General features: G+C 50.7%; 2 protein-coding genes across 4 annotated transcripts; one reads left to right on the top strand and one right to left on the bottom strand.

Moving 5' to 3' along the window:
• Window positions 1-151: 151 nt before the first annotated feature.
• On the top strand, window positions 152-2,499 carry LOC117156534 (nucleolar protein 9). Its single transcript, XM_033333639.2, has one exon. It carries the CDS (start codon window positions 273-275, stop codon window positions 2,085-2,087), a length of 1,815 nt encoding a protein of 604 aa, XP_033189530.2. The 5' UTR covers window positions 152-272; the 3' UTR covers window positions 2,088-2,499.
• Window positions 2,426-20,785, bottom strand: nvy (CBFA2/RUNX1 partner transcriptional co-repressor nervy). 3 transcript variants are annotated; one of them, XM_033333592.2, is made up of 8 exons: window positions 20,647-20,785; window positions 12,276-12,803; window positions 8,915-9,456; window positions 7,775-7,921; window positions 6,142-6,416; window positions 4,462-5,204; window positions 4,054-4,358; window positions 2,426-3,980 (listed from the first exon to the last, which is right to left on the bottom strand). In XM_033333592.2, exons 1-8 carry the CDS (start codon window positions 20,678-20,680, stop codon window positions 3,738-3,740), a joined length of 2,817 nt encoding a protein of 938 aa, XP_033189483.2. In that variant the 5' UTR covers window positions 20,681-20,785; the 3' UTR covers window positions 2,426-3,737. The 3 variants fall into 3 exon arrangements, with proteins under 3 accessions (XP_033189483.2, XP_033189492.2, XP_033189499.2); XM_033333601.2 differs by lacking the exon at window positions 20,647-20,785 and adding an exon at window positions 16,933-18,728; XM_033333608.2 differs by lacking the exon at window positions 20,647-20,785 and adding an exon at window positions 12,870-16,923.
• Between the last annotated feature and the right edge of the window lie 182 nt (window positions 20,786-20,967).

Genomic DNA, 20,967 nt, shown 5'->3' with positions numbered 1-20,967 from the left:
ATTTCAATCGTAGATGGCGCTCTTTTTTCGGTATTTGCTTCCATTTCTACTCTCGTACGTACCAGTGGTTTATAAGTTGAAACCCTAATCGTAGATGGCGCTCGTGTTTCGATATTTGCTTCCATTTTTACTCTCGTACGTATCAGTGGTTTATAAGTCGAGACTAATCGTAGATGGCGCTGTCTACTCGAAAGTTGTAAGTTTTAACCTGACCGTAGCTGTAAGGTTATGTGTTCATTGCTTCGTGCGATAGTGAAAGATTATTTCGGACAATGGCCAACGATCACGGAAACGACGAAAGAGGTAAAAAACGAAAGAAGAAACGATCTCAAATTCAGATGGCAAAAAAGTTGGCACGGCAACGAAATCATGGGTCCGACGTAGACTCCGAGACTTACCAGTACATGGTGCATATCCTGGAGTTAATGAAAGGCGATTTCTCTACTACCGAAGAAAAATTGATATTTGTGAATAACGTGTACGAACAAACTCTTGGTCGAGAAGTCGAATATGCCCGGAATCAGGTTGGTTCCAGGATACTGGACTCGCTTTTAAAGTACGCGAGGTTAGAAACGATTGAGAGGTTAGTCGCTGCTTTCAAATCTACTTTACGACCTCTCAGTAGCGACACGTTCGCTAGCCATGTTTTGCAAAAGATCATAGTAGTTTGCGCCGATAGAGGAAACAAAACGACGATTTCGGGATCGTGCATCAAACGAGATGCAGATATCAATATAGAGGTTAAAGATTCGGAAATAGAATCTTACAACGGCATCGTGTTGAAACTAAGCAAATATTTTATCAACAATATAGAGGAGTTTGTATTCGATACGTATGCTAATCATGTTTTGAGAACTGTCATAGAATGTCTCGGCGGGCTGATTGACAAGTCTGACAGTAGTAGCGATAAAAAAAAGGTGATATTTGGCGAAAGACGATCGGTCATACAAGAGTACAAAGACTTATTATTCGAAACGTGCAACAGATTATACAGGTGGCCCCGGTTTCTAGAATTTGGTCAAGACGAACTTACATCTGGATTATTGCAAAGCGTCTTATATTCTTTGAACGGTACGTTTCCGGAATTGATGGAAACGTACATTAAAAAAATTACGACAGAATGTTTCAAGCCTGGAAAGGAGGAGCAGGAACCATCCAACATTTTTCACGCAGAAAGTTCGACCAGATTGCTGGAGGCTTGCTTATCGGTAGCCAGTCCCAAATCTTTGTATACGATTTACGAAGAATATTTTTCAGGTAATTTGAAACGGCTATCGTCGATGCGGAGCACAAATTTCAGCGTACAGCGATTATTCGATCACTGTACCGCTAAGGAACATTTCGAACGATTATTCGAAGAAATTCACACGCATTTCACCGAACTCCTCGACACGGGTCATACCGGTGTTTTGGTTAGCGTGGCGAATGCATGTTTGAGACTGCAAACGAAACAAGGTGCGTTTGTAACTGATCTGTTGAAAGTTCTAGGGTGTGAAACAAACGAGAGACAGCATCGAATCGTGGCGTGTGTAGTAAGCCTAAGAACGTTCGAACATTGGGAAAATTCAGAAGGGAAAAAGGAAAACGATTTGAAACGTTCGATCAGCTTACACGGAAGTTTGATCGTACAGGACATTCTTAGGTTTAACAAACCCATAAAAATGGTTAATTCATTGTTGGAAACAGACGTGGAGGAACTAGCGCAAATATTTGAAGATCCGAAAGGCAGCCGCATCGTAGACGCTTTTATGGACAGCAAATACATCGGCGAGAAAAGCAGGGAGAAGCTTGCGAAGAAATTGAAAGGATACTGGGCGCAATTAGCTCGCAGTACACACGGTTCCAGAAGCTTGGACAGAATATGGGAATGGGCGCGTATAAATCAGAGAACATTGATCGTGGAAGAGTTAGCAGCAGTCGGAGAATCTTTACGTTCGACCAAATCCGGACAAATCATGTCTAACAAACTAAACGTTTCGCTATTTACGAGAAACAAGAAAGATTGGATGGAAGCGTTAGGAAAGGAAGAAAAGACCAGATCCCTTTTTGTAGATATAATTGGGAATACGGCGAAAAAAGGGAAATAACGTTTTTCTATGAAATTGTCGCGACACTCGACACTAACTTCGACCGGATGACGGTAGCGCTGTGGTTAGCGTCTTAGGTTACGAACGTTCGGGACCCGGGATCGGACCCCGCAGCGCCCTTAGTCCTATTTTTCTTCCACGCATCTAAATTAGAAGAAAAAATGGCGCAGTACCCCAGCAGCAGCGACATCTACAGCCAGCAGCTACAAGTATCACGGACAACACTTTTTACACCTCAAAATCTTGTGGTTTATATTAATGAAATGCCTCCGTGTGTAAAAAAAAAAGAAAAATGTAAAGAATATAAACGCAGAAGAGAATAACGATGCCAGTGCTCGTTCTTTAAGCGTTATGACACAGAATAATCATGTATTTTCTTAATTTGTAAATACAATCTATAGAATCCATCATACATCCCTGCAACTTAATACAGCTAGAAAAACATACAACGATTCGTAGTCTAGATTTGAGCAAAGTCCTCTCCTAACGCGCGCACGACTGATAAACTCGTTTCATCTGCCGACTCGACAATGACTAGACTCGTAAACGTATACATGCGTTTATACACTGTTACGCGTATAAAATAAAACATCGTATTAATCTATCAATTGACTAGGAGAAAGATCGATAGCGCACTACTTTACGCGGTACATCGACTTCGGTAAAAGAAGAGGAAAATTGAATGTATTACGCCACGTTTCGTGTTACTTATATTACGGCTCTAAGACGAATGAAACAATAACGATCGTGGAACAACAACGGAAAATTATCCTAAACTTATTTCGATGAAACACGCGAAATATCCCCGCGTCAAAGGTAATCGTTTCTTCGTGCTACATGTTCGTAGAGACCTAGAGAGCGTATAACGTGTCGTCATTTTCTTTGTTATCATCTTTTGGTATTTCATCTTCTTGTTTCTTTGGTAGCGTAAAATCACGTAGTATCATAAAAATTACGTTTATGGGATCGTTTGCTGTTTGGGCGGCATTATTTCGTTTGTCTTTCAATTTTTATTCGTACCTTCGCCGTACGAATTATCGAAATATAGCAAGAATCGGCACTATTCTTATATTTGATATTTGCAATATTTAAAACGATCGTTTATTCGAACCATCTACGATCCGAAATATACATATATACACTTTGTATTATTTATCTCTACTTTGTCGCTTCGATCAAATAGCAATACAACAAACCGTTACACGTACTATCCTAGAGAAGAAATTCGACCAACGGTTACACCTACGATCATAGAGAGGAAAAATTTCCGTTTTATCCGCATCGCGTACTGTTCCCGTAACTTTGCATCTGTAGATACTGAAGGAATTGCTTTAACCATTTAGCTTGACGATGTTACCGACGAATGAATTTCGGAAAATATACGCAACTTTGCCTCGTAGAAGTATGCAACGGTGGTAGTAGCGTAGTAGAACAAGAACGTAACCGAGTGGCATATAGCCTGTACCAAGTAGCTAAACCAGTAGAAATGGGAAAGGGGCAGCGAAGATGTATGATTCGACATAGAGGAAGGAGCGTATGTATCGCGAGCGCGCGGTGTCTGGCGGTACGAACGCTGCGTTAACATTAACGCGAATCGTATTGGACCGGTCTAGTGAATCGTCGGAATCGATAATAGTTGCTGTCGTAACGTCACTTTCCTTTGGTCGCGCCGCTGGCCGGTATCGGTGCTGCGACGTTCGCCTCGTTCACGCTAGCGATTCTTGGCGGACTGCGAGACGCGGATCTTCGAGGTTCGCGAGGCGGAGGATTGTTACACGTCGCGTGGTGACCTCCGGCCTCCCAGTCTCGATGTTGACAAAAGGAGCCACAGTATCGCGCTATTCCGCAGCCACCGCACGTTTCCAACGCTGGTCTGCCACAGTTCCAACAACTCTGAAAACCGATTTGACGGTGCGAGCAAACGGTAGGATCGGCATCGCGATGACGAAACGCCACATATACTCACGGATCCCGAGACGGTTTGCAATTGCGTCGCTGCTTCCTTCTCGTCTTCGTTGATCGACGGAATCGAGTTGGAAACGGAATTGGTCGGTGTGGTGGCAACGGTCCTAGCGTTCGCATCGACCGCTCCATGGTTACCATGTACTCGAAGGTACGATCCTTGGCGAAGGCCGCCGCCGTGGTTTCTCTGAGACAACGGAACATCCAGCATTCGATGAACTCGTAGGCGTTCGTTCGCTCTAGACTCGGCTACCGCCACTCTCACGGCGCGCTGTACCTCGGCCATCACGGCCCTCTTCACGGCCTCTTCTAAAAAGACGAGCGAGAACGGCTGGATATTTCGCGTGTTCCATCGAAACGCGTTCGACAAATAGATTACATTCGGACGAAGAAAGAGAAAGAAAATACCAACCGTCTTTCCTCTTCACTTCCGCCACCTTATCCTCGATCGCTCTGATCGTCTGAGCCACGATCTCGCCGGATAATCGTTTCAAGCTACCCTCGCGATCGCCCGTCGAAGATTCTACCTGTGAACCGTTGGTCGATGACGGATTGTTAGCGGCAACGGTGGTACCGGTACTGCCGCCATTCTGAGCCGGTACAGTGCTCGTGGCAGCTAAGGGAGGCGCCGGCGTCGACGCTGCGAAACATCCACGAGTCTGTAGTATGGCCAAAGCTTTCTTCGTCTTTTCCACCATACCGAGGATACAGTTCAACATCATATGAATGTTCTTCCATTCGTCGTCCAGGCTTCCGTTTTGCGTTTGCACGTGACTTATTTGTTGCTGCTGCTGCTGCTGCTGCTGTTGCCGAGCCAGGTGATGAGGGCCGGAGAACGCGTTCATCTGACTAATTTGCACGGAACTGGTCGGTATCGAGTTAGAACCGTCACCCTGGCCATGACCATGAGCGTGGCCGTGACTCTGACCGTGACCGTGAGCGTGACCGTGACCGTGACCGTGAGCATGACGATGTCCGAGACCTTGAATCGATCCACTCGACGAATGAAGCGGATGATACCAGCAATAAGGGGAGGAACCGTCGCCGGACGGTTGCTGTTGCGGTTGCGGCGGATGATGATGACTCCATGGATTCGTCAGTCTCTTTCCATAGACCGGAACGTCCTCGAGGAGAGCGCCACCGTTCTCGTAATACCTGCGATATTTCGATCAGCGATAAACGAAGTCGCGAACGCGACAACGAACGGAAAGAGGACGAACGAGGAGGAGACGATCGTTCCCAGAATCGTACGCCGTTGCGTGGTCGCGTACAGCTCGGAGGCGGAATGGAATCGTGAAAGCGGTGATGCGGAGCAAAGGGAGAATGTAGGCTGCATTGGTAGAACGTTGATAGGTAGAGGTACTCGAGGCAAGTTTGCCGGTAGTCGAAGGGTAGGGAGTAGGACGGCCGGGGTGTTCGAGAAAGGTGGTGCCCCGATGATATATGGAAACGTCAGGAGCAGACATATCGAGAGGAGGCCAGGCTGGCTGCGCCAACGCGCACGTCGCGTTTTGTCGCCTTTGGATTCGCGTCGCGTCGGCGCCCGTTTCTCCAGCCAGGCGAACACATCCTATTCCGACGGGAAATACCTAAACGTCCTTTATATACGAACGATCGATCGATTCTAGATCACGGTCGACCGCGATCGTCTATTTGCCGAAACATCGGAGCGTTGGCATCGCGCGGACGCGTGAAATCCTTCAGCGATCGATCGTTCGACCGCCGAAGGGATTCGATAAGCGAGCCATCGTTTCTCTATTGGTTTGCCAAACATGACTGAGAAATGCAGGCTCCTGGCCAAGATTTTACCGAAACCAGCCGTGCCACGCATCGCCGCGTTTGCGGCTTGGCAAACGTACTACGTACGCGCGCAGGTGCGTCGCGTTCGTTACTCCGTGAATTATCGTTATAGACGAGCAAAGATTTCGCGCGGTCGTGTTCGACCGCGAGCAATTTACGCGTGGCGATTTATACGTTGCCGATACGTTCGCAACGCGATCGCCGTTGCGCGGTTATCGCGCGAGCAAATCGATGGAAAAACGAATGAGACAGATCGCGCCGAAAACGATCGGTAACGCGACCCTAAACTTACGGTGTATCGGAGGCGCGTCGCTTCGGTGCGTGCGATGTGCCGCTGGAATAATGATGGAAACCGGGCGTAGCGTTGTTCGTGTGCTGAATGGCGCCAATACCAGGGTTCGAATTGGATCTGATGCCGTAATGAGCAGGGCACTGGTTGCCGCCGTTTCCACTCGCAGCTCCGTTACCGGCGTACTCTCCGAAGATCTCGACGTGGTCCGACGCAGTCACCAAACCGACAGCCTCCAGAACCGCCGCCTCGTTCGATCGCAAAAACTGCGCGCAACTCTGTGGAAAAGAGAAGCAAACGCGTATTTGATCGTTATCCGTTTTACGAATGCCGCCGACTCGAGGTGACGGTTGAGCGATCGATCGACTCGATTTCCTCGCACTCCGCTCGAAGGAGGAAAAGAAACATCGATCGGCCACGATTCTTCGATATTTCCGAAGGCTGACGACTTTCGTACAAAGTTGGCAACTCGTTAGCCTCCTTTGAGCCGCGTACTCGTCAACCTAGGATTTATCGCTTCCAATATCATATCGGAGTTCTTCTCCGTCGGCAGGTTTCTTGCTTTCGCGACTCTCAATTAACGCGATCGACGATCGGTAAAGTTACGCGTGTAACAGCACGTTGGATCGAATATCTGCGGCTGTTCGCTTGCCGTACGAACGTAATACACAGAAGGAAAGGAAGGGTGACGGCTGGCGAAGGAATTAATCGTCGTTACCCCTCGTTCGATATTTTACCGCTAGCTGCCTCGAGAAATGTAAATCCTTCTTATTAATTTGCAATTCGTTACCACGCTACGACTCGCTCGTCCGTGTTCCTCGGTACACATTTTCCATCCTTTTGTCTTTCGCTGATCTCTCTCCTCTTTTCCTCTCTTCTCACCTCCGGATTCGCCCGGTCGTCTTCCATTTTATTTTCGCCGTCTCGAGAGACAAGTACCAGCTGGGAACGGTAACGCGGTCGAAAATCTCTCTTCCGTTCATTTTTCCCACTGAACTTTATTCTTCGTCCTAATTCAGTCGGAATACGAATTCCAATTTGCTACGAATCGACTCGGGCTTACGTTCTTTCGCTTTGCGTAAATTTCGATCGTCGTTGCAATCGTCGAACGCATCGTAGTTTACGGCAGCGTTTGTTTCAACGTTTCTCACGTTGGCCACGGTTTTCGACTTTTTAATTCGTTAAGAAGGGAAAAACGAATGGAAAACACAGAGAGAGAGAGAAACAGGAAGCGAACAAACGACGTCGCTCGACGAATCCCGTTTTTCGTTAAGACGCAGACTTCTCGCGTTCGTCTTTATATCTTCGATTCGGTCGTCTATCTTTCCGTGAAACAGGCTGGCGCGCCTCACCCACGAGTCGCGAAGTAGCCTGGGAAATTAAAACAGGTCGACAGCCGGTCAGCCCGAGTTCTGTTGATTTTACCCGCTACTCCCGAACGCGTTTGCTCTCCTCCGCCTTCGTTGTGGAAAATTCAGCGACTGTGTGCGTGACATAACTCTAACCTATATCGGAGCACGGCTAGTCGACGGTAACCTTCGAGGCGATAGAAATTTGGATCGGGAGGAAAAAATAAGGAAAATTTCTTTCCGCGCAGAGTTTTTCGCCAGCCGAGTACAAATCCAGCGGAACTCACTTGGTTGGTTGCTCTGGCAGCGTTGCTCAAATCTCTCTGCAAGGATGGCAATTGTTGCTTCAGATGCGGTAGGACGAAACCTTTCAGGGAATAGTTGGTCGCTTCCTGGAGGGCCGAGTGAAATTCCTCCGCGGTCATAGTGCCGCTCTACAAAGAAAAAAAAGTCGTCCGTATAGTCGGCTAATTGTCGGAAACAAGAGGCGAGGCGAACTTTACGTTTGTCACGTGCCACGATGTTTTACGATGTAGCACGGGTAGCAGGTGTCGCGTTTGTGGAACGCACGCGAGCTTCATACGCGCCCGATCGCGTTATACGTATTCGAGATATTTGCCAGAGTTTGAACGAGCTCGAGACACGTCGTATCGTTTCGACGACCATGGCATTGTTAGAGCGATTTTCGTTCGTTCCTCTTATCAGAAGCGTTAGAATTTAATCTCGGAATTAAGATTAATAATCCGTGGAAGACACGATGTTTCTGTTGAAACGATATTACGTGATATTTATTAAACAATTGTTACGGGAAATATAGGTGAGTGTCGTGAAACGTAGACAGTTGGCTGGTCATTCTCAGACTGACCGACTTGGTGACCCATGGTCCTTGAAAAGGCTTCGAACCCCACTCTCTATGCAGTAACGAGCGTAACCCGTGTAGATGTCTGTGTGGCGTCACACGTGCCACGGAACCTTCTAGTAGCTTCCCGACGTGCCCGATGTCCTTACGCTTCTTCCGCCGAATTCTCGAAAGAGCATGCACGCGCTACGTCTCACGAACGCGCGCTAGCGAGGATATCGTTGGGCAACGAAGGGAAGAATCCGTTCGATCGATCGCCTCGTCTGTATGCGATTAATATCGTTGTATTGCAACGAGAAGAAAAGAGAAAAAAAAAGGAAATGCGGGAAAAAGAAGAAGGAAAGAGAAGCGATTGTCTAGTTTCATTTGACGAGAACGCGTTGCGCGTTGTTCGTCGTCGCTCGGATCAACTCGCGTGTTACGTTCCCTTCGAGGCAACTTCGTGCATGCTACGACCGACTGGCAGGAAACACGCGCAGCCACGGATCGCGCTAGCTAAATTCGCAAGGTTGGCATGGACGATGGGAAACCAAAGAAGCGAGGAGAAGAAAACGTGTGACGGATTTACCAGAAGCGCCAACACCAGGGTAAGCACAGTGTCGCCGGTGTCAGGAGAGATGCCCGTAGCGAATTTCACGACGGTACCGAGCACGCTCTTGAGCTCACCGTGACCGGCGAAAACACCGGCGATGCATCTGTTGCCGGTGCTAGTAGCAGCGGTGGTGGTGCTGTTGCTGCCGTTGCCGTTCGACGGTGCGGGTACATCGCTTTGCTCTTCCGTCCTGCAGTTGGCCACGGATCCGTTGGCGCTTGCACCGCTGCTAACCACGCTGCCACTGCCACCGCCGGTACCGCTGCTTCCAGCGGATCCAGCCGCGTCCTCCGATTCGGGTTTGAGGTAGTGCGAGGGTAAAGGACTACCGCTGTCGGAGGACGCCGAGCAAACAACGATCGTTGTTCCTTTGTGGTCTGTCCGAGGCGCGCCGTTGCTCTGTTTCGGTTGTCCGATTGCCGGTACCGCGGTTGAGATCTTTTGATGATGAGAGCAGGGCGAATGAACTTCCGGTTGAGCATCTTCTCGCGAGACCTTGTCCCTGGCTGCCGAGGACACTGAAACAAAATATTCGTTGGTTCGTTCGCCGCGCTGGACGGAGACGGGATTCGCGCAAGGAGATCGTCAAAGGGAAAAGCTACGATTTGTTTCGTTAAAGTGGGGAGGGAGAGAGAGAGAGAGAGAGAGAGAGAGAGAGAGAGAGAGAAAGAGAACGTTTAACGCGGCAAAGGGACGGGGCGCCCGCAAACGTCCTTTGTGCTCGGTACATCCGGGGAACCGTCAACCACGGACCACGTGAAACGGGCAGGCGAATCGGCCACTCGTTTACAAACGCGTTGATAGGCGCACACACTCGCATCGGTGCGAGGCACAGATGCGCGTCAACCGTGTGCTCTGTGCGTGGGAGCAGCGGATAACATGCAATTACGGGCCGTGTCATCCACCTTGCCTTGTTCCCATTCCGTGTACCGCGCGTTATCTCGCGGAATGCCTCCGGCTTCGTGGTATGCGTGGCAAAGCCCGGCGTTCCAATACGTATGCCAATACCGAAAAGTTATACGACGAACGATCTCGCGTCTTGTCGTTTCGTGGCCCTGTCGTATCATCGTCTCGCGTGTCTAGCGCCAGAAATCGTCCGATCACGCAACCCTGACTACGCTTAATCGACGAAACGATATCCCTTGCCTTTCGTTTCTTCGCCTACCTTCTCCCTTCGCTGTTCGGCGCTCCGTCTCGCTAACGCGCATCTACGCCTCCGTCAGCGTGCAAACGCGAATCGACGCTAGGCGCGACGAACCGTGTAAAACAGAGGGAAAGGGTCAAACGAAAGAAGGTCGCCGCCGCTACCGTGTCACTGCCACCTGACGTCGGTAGCCAACAGCTAATTACCTGTATCCGAACTCGGGCTAAACTACCTAGAACGCACCTTACGGTCGTCGTGCGACGGCATCGATCGCAAATCCAGTTCGTAATATCGCCCCGCCCAACGACCCCCGATCGAAATTCTTCCTACGTTCGTCGTTCCCGAGGCGCTGAAAACGCGCAAAGGGGACAAGGAACTGGGAAAGAAAAGCCGAATAGCGCGTGCATATTACGAAAAAATCCGCAAGAGAAAATAGAGCAACGAGAAGATTCGTGGACGACGATTCGTAGCCGTGAATTATTGGAAACTCTCGCGCGAAGCGGTTATCGACAGAGATCGGTTAGTTGGGAGAGAAAAGCGTTCCAAGAAACGCGTATCTCGCGGTAGCAGCGGTGACGGCGGCGGCGGCGGCGACAGCTTCGGCAGCACCTGGAGCACACGGGAGAAGCAGCGTGGAGGCGGTTCGTTGTCTTCGTAGACGACCGTTGCACGAGTACCAAGGGAGATCGATAAAGCGCACGTGCTCCACTCGGCTGAGAGTCCCTGGGTGGAAGTAAGTACGCTGGGACTCAGCTGTCGCCTCCTAATTGCCGGGACAATGCAACAGATGGCTTTGATCGCAATCCCTTCCTAGCCGCACCCCATGCTCCCCTATTCGCCTCTCCTCCCTTCTCCTTCTCCCTTTCTTCTCTCTGCACCGCCGTCTCTTTCCACTCGTTTTTCCGTCTTTTTTCTCGGCCTGTCTCTGCCGATTTTCCGAATGCTCGTTCTCTCTTCGCCGTATCGTAAGCAACGAGGTGGTTACCCGCTATAAGGTACGAATACGACGCGTCGTCCTACGGATCCAGCGAAATCCGATTTACTAACGCGAAGTTTAACGCGTTCGCGTTCGATTCGTATCCCGGAGGAAAGTTTCACGGGGAATCGCGTGTGTTACGTCGGCTGAAAAGAAAGATAGATGCGTTCTGTACGCCGTAAGCATATCCGGAAGAAGAAGGTGCGAGGAAGGGAACGAGCGCGCGACTACGAGCCGTGGTACGGGTGACTACGAGCCGTGGTACGGGCGACTATCGCAAAATACCTCGAACGGCAGCGTCGGGGATGCCGACGGTGTACCGGATATGATATCAGCCTCGAGCAGAATCCCGCTGGAAGCGTTGGACGTGCCTTATCGCGTCTGGACCAGGCAGTCAGCCGGTTCCACCAACAGACCTAACCAACACACCGAGGCCGACCAACCAACCACCCGGCCTCGCTGACTGTTCGCAGGAGTTTCCGCGTCGACCGTTCTACGATCACGCACACACGTTTCCGTTGGCTTACGGTGCACGTGCTCCACTTTGCGCCATCTTTTCTTTTTCTCGTTTTCTGCCCCCCTCCCCCTCCCCCCCCTCCTTCCGTACGACCATACTCTTCCACGAGTAAACGCGGTCGCGCTTACGTCAAACTTACCGAACAGATTTCGGAGGAAATCTGGCACGCGTGTCCCCGATCATCCAACCAGACGTCGCACGCGTGTTCCACGAACTTGGCAGAATCGAAAAAACGATCGACTACGAATACGAGACAGGAGGATGGAACCCTGTTCGGACGAACGGACCGTGACGGGCCTTTGACGAGAGAAGCGGCGCGACCTTTTTTCCCCCAGCCCCGTTCCCAAAGTAGCTGCGGGCTCCAGTAGCCCGTCTGCCAGATAACCTGTTCGGTCTGAACGTACGATTCGAACGAGAGCACGGTCGCGGACTAGATATACGGGTACCCCTATGCAATATCCCGAACTAACGTTCGATGCGCCCACAGCTAACCCGACCGAACGTTTTCGCGCGCCAACGCTCGAAACACGCGCGGATGTATTCCTCCTTCTCCACTTTCCTTTCTCTTACTCTTTTTCTTTCTCTTTCTCTCTCTCTCTCTCTCGGACATCCATCGTGGCGTGGTTAGAGCGCGTCTTTTGCTCACGGACCATCCCCACGGACTCGATCGGTCGAACGAAGAAAATAGAAAACAACGCACCCTTGATCTTGGTCTTGAGGTCGAGATCGACGGGAAAGGGATCGGCGTTGACCAGGACGGAAGACGCTGGCGCCGATAGATGACAAACCACGCCGGTAGATTGGTGCAGCGCAGAGGTGGCCGCTGGTGACGATACGTTCGGTACGGTGGTCGGTGGAGTGGTAGCGACGCTGGCAACTACGCCGCCGGTACCGTTGACGATCGTGCTGGAGTTGGGCGGCGTTACGATGCTCGCGACGGTTGCCAGCGACGTCGACGTTGTCGCCGTCGTGGTCGTCGTCGTCGTTGTCGTCGTCGTCATGCTCGTCGTAGTGGTGGTGGTCGTCGTGGTCGTTGTCTTGGTGGTCGCGGTCGTTGTCGTCGTTGGCGTCGTCATCGTTGTCGTCGCTGTCGTGGTCGCCGACGACGCTTCCGACGATTGTTGATAACCGAAGTATTCCTTGGCCTCTTCCTTCACCTTGTGCAGCGGAGTACTGGTAGTTGCCATTCCATCCTCCACCTTCATGCTCTCGTCACCCGACTTCTTGCCTGTTCAACATGCGATCCATTGATTCGCTATTTTTTCGACGAGCGCGCATACGCGTTTATTCTTACCGAAAAGCGGAAAAACAGCCGCGAGCTATCTAAGGCTAGATAGGCTCGGTCGGCGCGTGGAACGCGTTCGACAAAGCCGTGCGGAGATCGGAGAAGGAACCAAGCCGAAGATACAGGCGGGCGATCGCGCGTCCCACCGCGATTCGTATTTGATCGATTCGATTTCGCGATTACCTCGACGCGCCGTGTCGCATCGCGCCGTGCCTCGACGGTCGCATATTTCGCGTACGTGCTCAGCAACTAGCAGCCGACCACGCATACCGATGACCGATTTTAATGGAAGCGGCAGTTTTACAAACCAGCCGGGATCTATCGCGATTCGGCGATTCGACGACTCGCTCTGAATATCCAAATAATTGAACGTTGCAGAGCGGCGAACCGAATAAATAACGGCCGTTAAACGCGCGATTAAACGGAGAATACAGGGACGTTTCCGTTTCTCGAAACGAAACTCGTCCGCGTAAATTCCTACAACATCGTTTCCGATCGTCGAGGGGAAAAAGGGAAGCCTATAGTCGCGATGTTTCGCGATTCGGAAAGTGGAACGTCGAAATGGAACCTGGAGCGTGGGTAACCGTAGACGCGGGACTGCCTTCGGGGTGGCACATGGTCTCGTTATTAACGCGAAATGCAAAGAGGAAACGAACGACGAAAGCGGCCGAGCGGTCGGTCGATGCCGCTTTTCTCCACGCGAATCGTAAAAACGATAACGAGCCCCCGATCGCGATCATCGGCCGAATTGCCGAATAAATTAACGGCATCGTCGATCGCCCGGAGCAAACTGCTTCCACGGCATAGAATTTCATTGAAATTAACACGGCGACGCCGGCGATCGACCTACGCGGCGCTTTAACGTCCGGGCAAAGTTTTCGAGCGTTGCAGAAAAGTAATTATCCGGATTAATTTCCACGTTGACCGTAACGAGGGACGCGCGGCGAGGTGGGATACCGGCGAGGATACCGGAGGTGGGAGCGGTTTGCGAGTCGCGCGTACCGCTCTACGGCAACGCGATGCCGCGTACGATTGCATATCGTTGGAAACGATATCGGTGCGTCGATCGGTTCACGAACGATATTCATTGGTGGATCGCGCGCGCGCAATCCTACGAACGCGATGGTCGAACGCGCCTCGCTGGAAAGCGCGTAACACGCTCAACCTGTCGACCGGCCTTTATCGCGACAGATGGCTCGGATAATTTTAATCGCCGTCACGGCCCATCTCTCCTTCTGTTGTTACAGATGTCTGCAATTTACGCGACCCGGTTGTCGCAAGTCGCAAGTGTTTCCACGTATATACGTATCGCTGGTCGACTCTGTCGAGAGCGATTAGCTCGGAAAATCCAGGCCGAGTATTCGTAGCTGGCCCTTTCGATCTATCGAATATCGCGAGTCGACGCGGGTGGAATCGATCGGCGTTTCGGAAAAGCGAGAGAAAAGAGAGGAAGAGGGAAGAGAGGAGGAAGAGGGGCCGGGGGTAGATGCGCGGCCGCGGCAATTCGTTAAGACGCTTAGTTAAGCAAACAAGAGCGCAGAGTCGGTGGGAAACGATATACGTGCCATGGCAGAAAATCCAAGGCTCTACCGTCGGTAATTGCGCGCAGCTGTGTTGTGCGCACGGGGATACGAACGCGAGCTCACGTACGCTTTTTTTCCCCGATCGAACCGCGCCGCGTCGAAGGATTCTCGTTCGCGCGACCCTTTGCCGCCGAACGTTTTCCCCGCTACGCTTTCCCTGCAGAGAGCAACGAGCATCGAACGAGCGAAGGGCGCGTAAGTCCTTCCGCGAGATAGCTGAGAAGACAACGCCGACGACAAAGAGTAGGTTTGGATCGATCGCGAACGCGTTTCAAAGGAAACGACTTCGCCATCGCGGCAGACTGCGCTTGTGTTTATACATATGTCCTGCACATGGTACGGTGCTCGTCGGAGAGGAGATGGCGCACGCCCGCGCGGCCGGATAGGAACGCAATTTCCAATATTAGAACGGGCAACCAAGAGGAAGCTGCCAGGCAACCGGACCAGATGTCTGCCGTACTGAAAGACCGCGTCGCGTACGTTTGGCTTCCTTTCATTACAAAAATGTCACGCACAGCCATCGTGTGTCTTCTTGCTCGCACCGGCCTTTGACGGAGGCGCTTTCCCTCACTCTTCCGCCCGCCTCCTTCACCCTCTTGTTCGACCTCTGTGCGCGTCATCGCGTAACGAAGAATCGCCGCGGAGCACACGATCGAACGGCATACCTTTGTCGAAGGCAAATCTCGAGCGGAGGTTGCCGAAGCGCGACTATCACTTTTCCCACCGCAAAACGCTCGTTTCGCCGCTGGCAAGAACCTCGGCCGGGGCAACCAGTTGCGAAGCTCGAACTCGTTCGCGTTACGAAGATGTCACGAGCAGACAAAGGTCGCGTTCAGCTCGGCATTTGACGTTTCGCTCGTTGCGCTCGCCCACCTATCCGGCTTCACGGTCGGCTCTTCGCCCGGGGAAAGCCACGAGAAATTGCGGTGTACCGAAAAAAGTGCGCGTGCAGCGAATTACGCGTTTACCAAACGTATCCCCCTTCCCTAACCCGTTCGGTATCTCTGTTATTTCAGCAGGATTTCTTCTTTCGCAAGACTTTTTATTATCATCGTCGACACATTGTTGCGCGCTTAATCGATTTGCCCGCGTTTTCCTGCCGCATCTCGCCGAGAAAAACTTCGTCCAACGACAAGCGTGCAAACCGGCCATCGTTGCGAACACCTACCACTCGCCGCGCTGTAAAAATCATCGGTTTTCTTCGAAGCGTCCAACTTGTCCACGATGGCTGACCAGGTCCGTTGATCGGCACAGGATACGCCAGGTTTACCAGGTAGCGCGGAGAGAAAGCGCGGCTAGGGTCGAGCGGCCAAAGAGCAAAAGAAAACGAGAGAACAAGGCTGGCAGGGAAAGGAAAAAGAAGGAGAGAGAGAGGGAGAGAGAAGGCGCGCAAGATTAATAATATAGGAAAGCCAAAGCTATGCCACCCTCCGACGAGCTTTCCTCTGCCTCACTTCTGTTACCAACAGTTAATCGATATAATACTTGAGATGAGAGTATAGCGGGCCAACGCTAGCGCGTGTCTCGTGCTGCTACGTATGGACGCACACGCGACTGAATTTGCGTCCACGAGCACGACCGATCGCGTTTCCGTGTTCGCCGCTTCCCGTTATCCACAAACGTCCATTGCGTGTTAATCGGATTCGCCGAGTACGCCAAGTCGATGGCTCTTCCCCGATCGATCGATCGATCGATCCGGTTCACAGTGCAACGTGCACGCCACGCGTTAAGCTACCAACGTTTCGCGATCCGATTCTCCGATTCTGCGTCGTGAATCGATTTCTTTCGAAAACTCGGAATTGTCGCTACAGGAACGACAGCGGAAATTTATATGGAAAAGTTGCGTCGTTTCATTCGCTTCGAACGCAACTGGCTGCAACTTTTCTCGTTCTAATGTTTACGACCTCTGGAAGAATTTAAAGCGTCGCCAATCGAAAATCGGAAGAATTTAGTCGTCTGCCGAGGTGCCGGGTTCGAGCTCGAGCAACGGGTGTGCGCGAATATCGCGTATCGTTTGATCGACGGCGAAATGGTTAATGGTCGATGGTTAATCGCGAGCAGGTACGCCATCGATTATTGACAAATATCGTGCGAAACGATGCACCTGGCGCTTTTCCTACTTCGGTTTTCTACTCACTGGTAGCCTATCCATTTCGTTTCTCGAAAAACGACCGAGTTTCCTCGAGCATCGGTTCGGCTGGTTGCCTTCCGCCGTTCCTCTCTTCCTTTCGTTCGACACACACGTGCGCGCACGAGACTTTCGTCCGTTTACTTCGACGAGAACGGCCTTACGACGGTCGTGTTTCATCTTATTCGTATTCCGGACAGTTTCGTCGTTCTTCTCTTTTTTCCATTGGACCGCGTTGCTTTGCCGTCGATGCGAAACGCAAAGTAGTTGGGTTTTTAAATAGATTCGAACTCGTCGAACACCGTCGAGCATTTGAAATTTACTCGTCTCAAAGCTACTAGAATCGAGAAGATCCGCCTACCTCTTTCGATCACCGATCGAGGGCTTTCGGTCCTGTCAGCCTGACGATCAACCTTCGGGAAATCCAAAAGGGCTGCAGCGCGAAACGGACCGCGCGATTTCTCGATCGTCGACGTCACCGTCGGTCACCGGCGACACCGATTTAGCGAAATCGTCGCGATCGGCGCGTGACCACCACAACCACGCGTTTCATCGCGTCCACCGTTTCCCTTTGCAAACGATCGCGAACGATCGAACGACGACAGCAGCGGTAGAACCGCGAGGCGCGAACAGAAGGTGAAGAGCGGAGACAACGAGGAAATTTCGCGGGCGAGAAACAGAGCGTGCGCGATAGGAAGGAACGCGAAGCACGGACGGCTGTCGCCAGCCGACTGAACGTCTCGTCGCGCCGGAGAACTGGAAGAACGGCGCCGACCGGAGGTGGACGAGGAAGAGAGGTGGTGGCTTGCAATCTCTACCACGCAACCTCTACTCTCGCTCCGTGGCTGCACCGGCAATTCTGCCATCCACCGTCCTCTGGACCATCGAAACAATCGGCCAGGAACAGGCGGGAACCGAGAGATACGCGACACTCGCTACGATCTTCTCGGTTTTCCATTGAAATTTTCATCGACTGGATCGTAACGGATCCAAGAACTCGCCACCACGCCCGATGGCCGGTGATCGCAAAACTAAATTCAAGGTAGACGTACTTACGCGTTTGAAAGCTGCGCGAGCGAACCGCGGTAATACGGCCGGTATATATATGCACGCGTGGTTATCGTAAACGGGCTAGTTTGCTCTTGACGCGTCGATATATTCTCGCGAAGAAAGTCTCTGCGGTTGAAACTGAGAAATAGCTCGCCATCCTCTCGTCTTCCTTTCCTCTTATTCTCGCGACGATCTTCGTACGTCGCGCCGTATCTCTCCGATCGACCAATTTTTTCGGTCTCGCGCGACTCGCGTACCACGTGACCGAACCAGAAAACATCGCCGGTAAAAAGGTATAATCGGAAGAAAGAAGAGAGAGAAAACGAAGGATCGTCCTAAGTATCGATTCTGCTTCTATCGATTTCGAACGCGTACACGTGTACATCGATCGGACATTCGATATCGTGATCGATCGACTCTTCGTTTAGAACGTGACAACAACGCTCGCGAACGCTTCAAACTTGTAAGTATCGTGCACGCAATCGAAATCCGTGACCATGGCCACGCTTCTCTATACTCCGGACCAACGCCAACTATCTATACGCGTATGCGCGCTAGATAGAATATCTCTCTATCCCTGTCCCTGCCCCTGCTTATCGGCACGAATTCATGCGCGACCACACCAACACACGCGCGCCGCTCTACCGGCCTATTATACGTATTATTAGCACTCCGTCACGGTCCTGTCATCGGCATGTACGCTCCTCTACGTGCGCGCGTCATCGCGCCGAAATTCCTGAATAACCTCTACACCGTTTTCCGTACCTCTATCTTCCGTCAATTTTCAACGGGCCCCGTTTCCCACTTTTCCTTCCGTATCGAACAAAGATCGTCGCCTCGAATCCGTACGACGTAACAACGAGTCATCCCTCCTATCGTAAGAAATCAGAGTCGCATATATCGTTTCTCGATGCTTACCGGCTCGCGATTATTCGCAGAGAAATGATGAGCACGACTGTTAGTGGAAGAAAGAATCGCGTCGTGCCCGATAATCGGACGTGTTATTGCTATTCGCGCGCGATTGAATTGCGTTAGGATTTCGACGCAAAGTTCGATACGTCGGACGAGTAATCGTAAGTTTCAGCGGCGGCTGATGCCGTCATTCGCAGGCAAACGAATCTTGCGTTTTACACGCCGATTGGAACGTACCGATGCGCGCACTCGTAATTTACGACTTATCGGCTCTGATCCGAGTAATTTTCGCGCTTGTGAAAATTATACCGACGTAGCTCGTGTTCGTCCAACGAATTTCCTCTCCTCGCCCTCTCTCGCTCTTTCTCTCTCTCTCTCTCTCTCTCTTCGTTTATCCCTACCCACCACCTCCCCTTCCCTCTTTTCGCTATCTCACTCACTCTCCCTTCCACCATACCGTGGAAGTGACGCACAAAATCGCGCTGCCGGCACGGGCTGGCTTGTACCGAGATGTCGATACCACGAAGAGCGGATGTCAATAGCACGAAGTCACTCCTTTCGCGAGAGAGAAACCGCGTCAGCCGATTTTACAGCATTTTCGCGGTACTGTGTAGAAAAACGCACAACCGTATTGTTGCTCGATCGACGATCCCCCGATCGGAATATGCGTTCGCGTAGCTATCCGCGAAAATCGATCGCGCCACGAATCCAACTTGCGGGATGAAAGGGCCAACTTTTTAACGAAAACTTTTCCAAACCTTAGTTTTCTAAGCTTCTGGAAACTCGTGTCCGCTAGAAGCTGCACGCCGCGCCGCTCGTTCGCCGGATCGACCCTCTTGGAAACGTTCGATCCGGACCACTGTTTCTGACACCCTTCATCGAGTTAACGGGTATGCCTCGGTCGTGCTTTTCTATTACTTTGCGCCGCTCAAAAACGGATTCCGCTGTGTCCGTGACGCAGAATTATCAAGATCAAGTACAGTCTTGACGACAAAGCGTTGCACCACGAGTGCTGGTGCATGCAAACTATCGCGACACCGAAATTTCCATGTCTCTCGCACTTTACGACTCTTTCCATGCCGTGCCGCTCTCAACAGATTCAAAGAGGCTCCTTCTCCGAATAATTACACGACTAGCTTCGTTGTGTCTCGCGTTCACAAAGAACGCGTATTGTATTACGCTACGTATACTTGCTATACAGTCTGGCTGCTATACAGTGTGGCCGCGGTAAAAACGAGAGCGACTATCGAACGAAACAGGTGAGCCGGATAAAATTAAACAGCTGTTTCCTCGTTTTACCGAGCCATCAGCAGCTTAGCTTCTTCTTCCTGGGCTCGCGTCCCTCTTCCATCCGGATATATCACGTATCTTCTATTCGTTTGCTTATGGTTTGTCCGACTGAATCATCGTGAAGCTCTTGAAATTCTCTCGCGTGAAATCGATTAAATCAATCGATTCGTTGTTTTAAAATGTGCCTACGATCATGTCGTTTAAACCTTTTCTATGTGTCTTTCATTCTATATCTTACGATACATCTTTACCGTAGTAAAATATTCATTTGAGTGTTGTTTCGAGTATCGAATTGTTATTTGTTCATACAATGTAAGAAGTTGAATCGAGCATCGCGTAGTGAAAAATTGTGCTCGGAAAATTTATCATCTTATTTTAAAATGCCGAAACGTCCTCGAAAATGGAATAGAGCGAGAGAGAAGACGAGAGAAAGAGAAATTGAGAAACGGATAGAAAACAGCTGAGACGCAGCTGGTTTCTGGCATCGCGACGGCTGGCGTCTTCCGCGCGAAGAACGTCGCGCCTGCCTTCTGTATATACGTGCATATGTGTGACGTGTGTGTATAGTACAAACCATCCATGGTAGAAAGCAGAATCGAAATCGCTCCTCAAAAAACATATTTAGAGGAGAAACAATAAACGATTTTGAAAAGTTTTACAATTCGTGTCAGAAATACGAATGAGAAAAATATAGAAAAAACATTTATGTAAAAGGCAGAGGAATGTTTACATTAAAAAATTAACATAGATGAATTGATTCCGTTAATAAATTTCACTTCAAAAAATGGCCTGTTTTAACGTATATTCTTTCAATGGCCCGTACCTCTAATGGACTCGTTGCTTGTCATGGTCCTCATCGGCACCTGTTATGTATAAGTAGAAACACCGTCCTAACTATTCGAGTGTCGATATTTGATACGACGTATTGTGCGCGATAATTTGCAACTGCTGTGTAAACTGGCTTCGTCTATTAATCCTAACGATATTCGCGCGCGAGACGTCCAGCCAGACTTTCTTGTTCACATCTTTACCGACATCTCTGAGCTTTAACGAAAACTACGAGTCACCGGTAAAATCGATGCCGTTCGAACATATTTCCGATTATTTCGTTTCGTTAGAAAATATACCACTCTCCTCGCAATCT

This window comes from Bombus vancouverensis, chromosome 8 (genome assembly GCF_051014615.1).
Source record: "Bombus vancouverensis nearcticus chromosome 8, iyBomVanc1_principal, whole genome shotgun sequence".
Lineage (NCBI taxonomy): Eukaryota > Metazoa > Arthropoda > Insecta > Hymenoptera > Apidae > Bombus > Bombus vancouverensis.
This window is presented reverse-complemented; position numbering and strand designations above follow the sequence as displayed.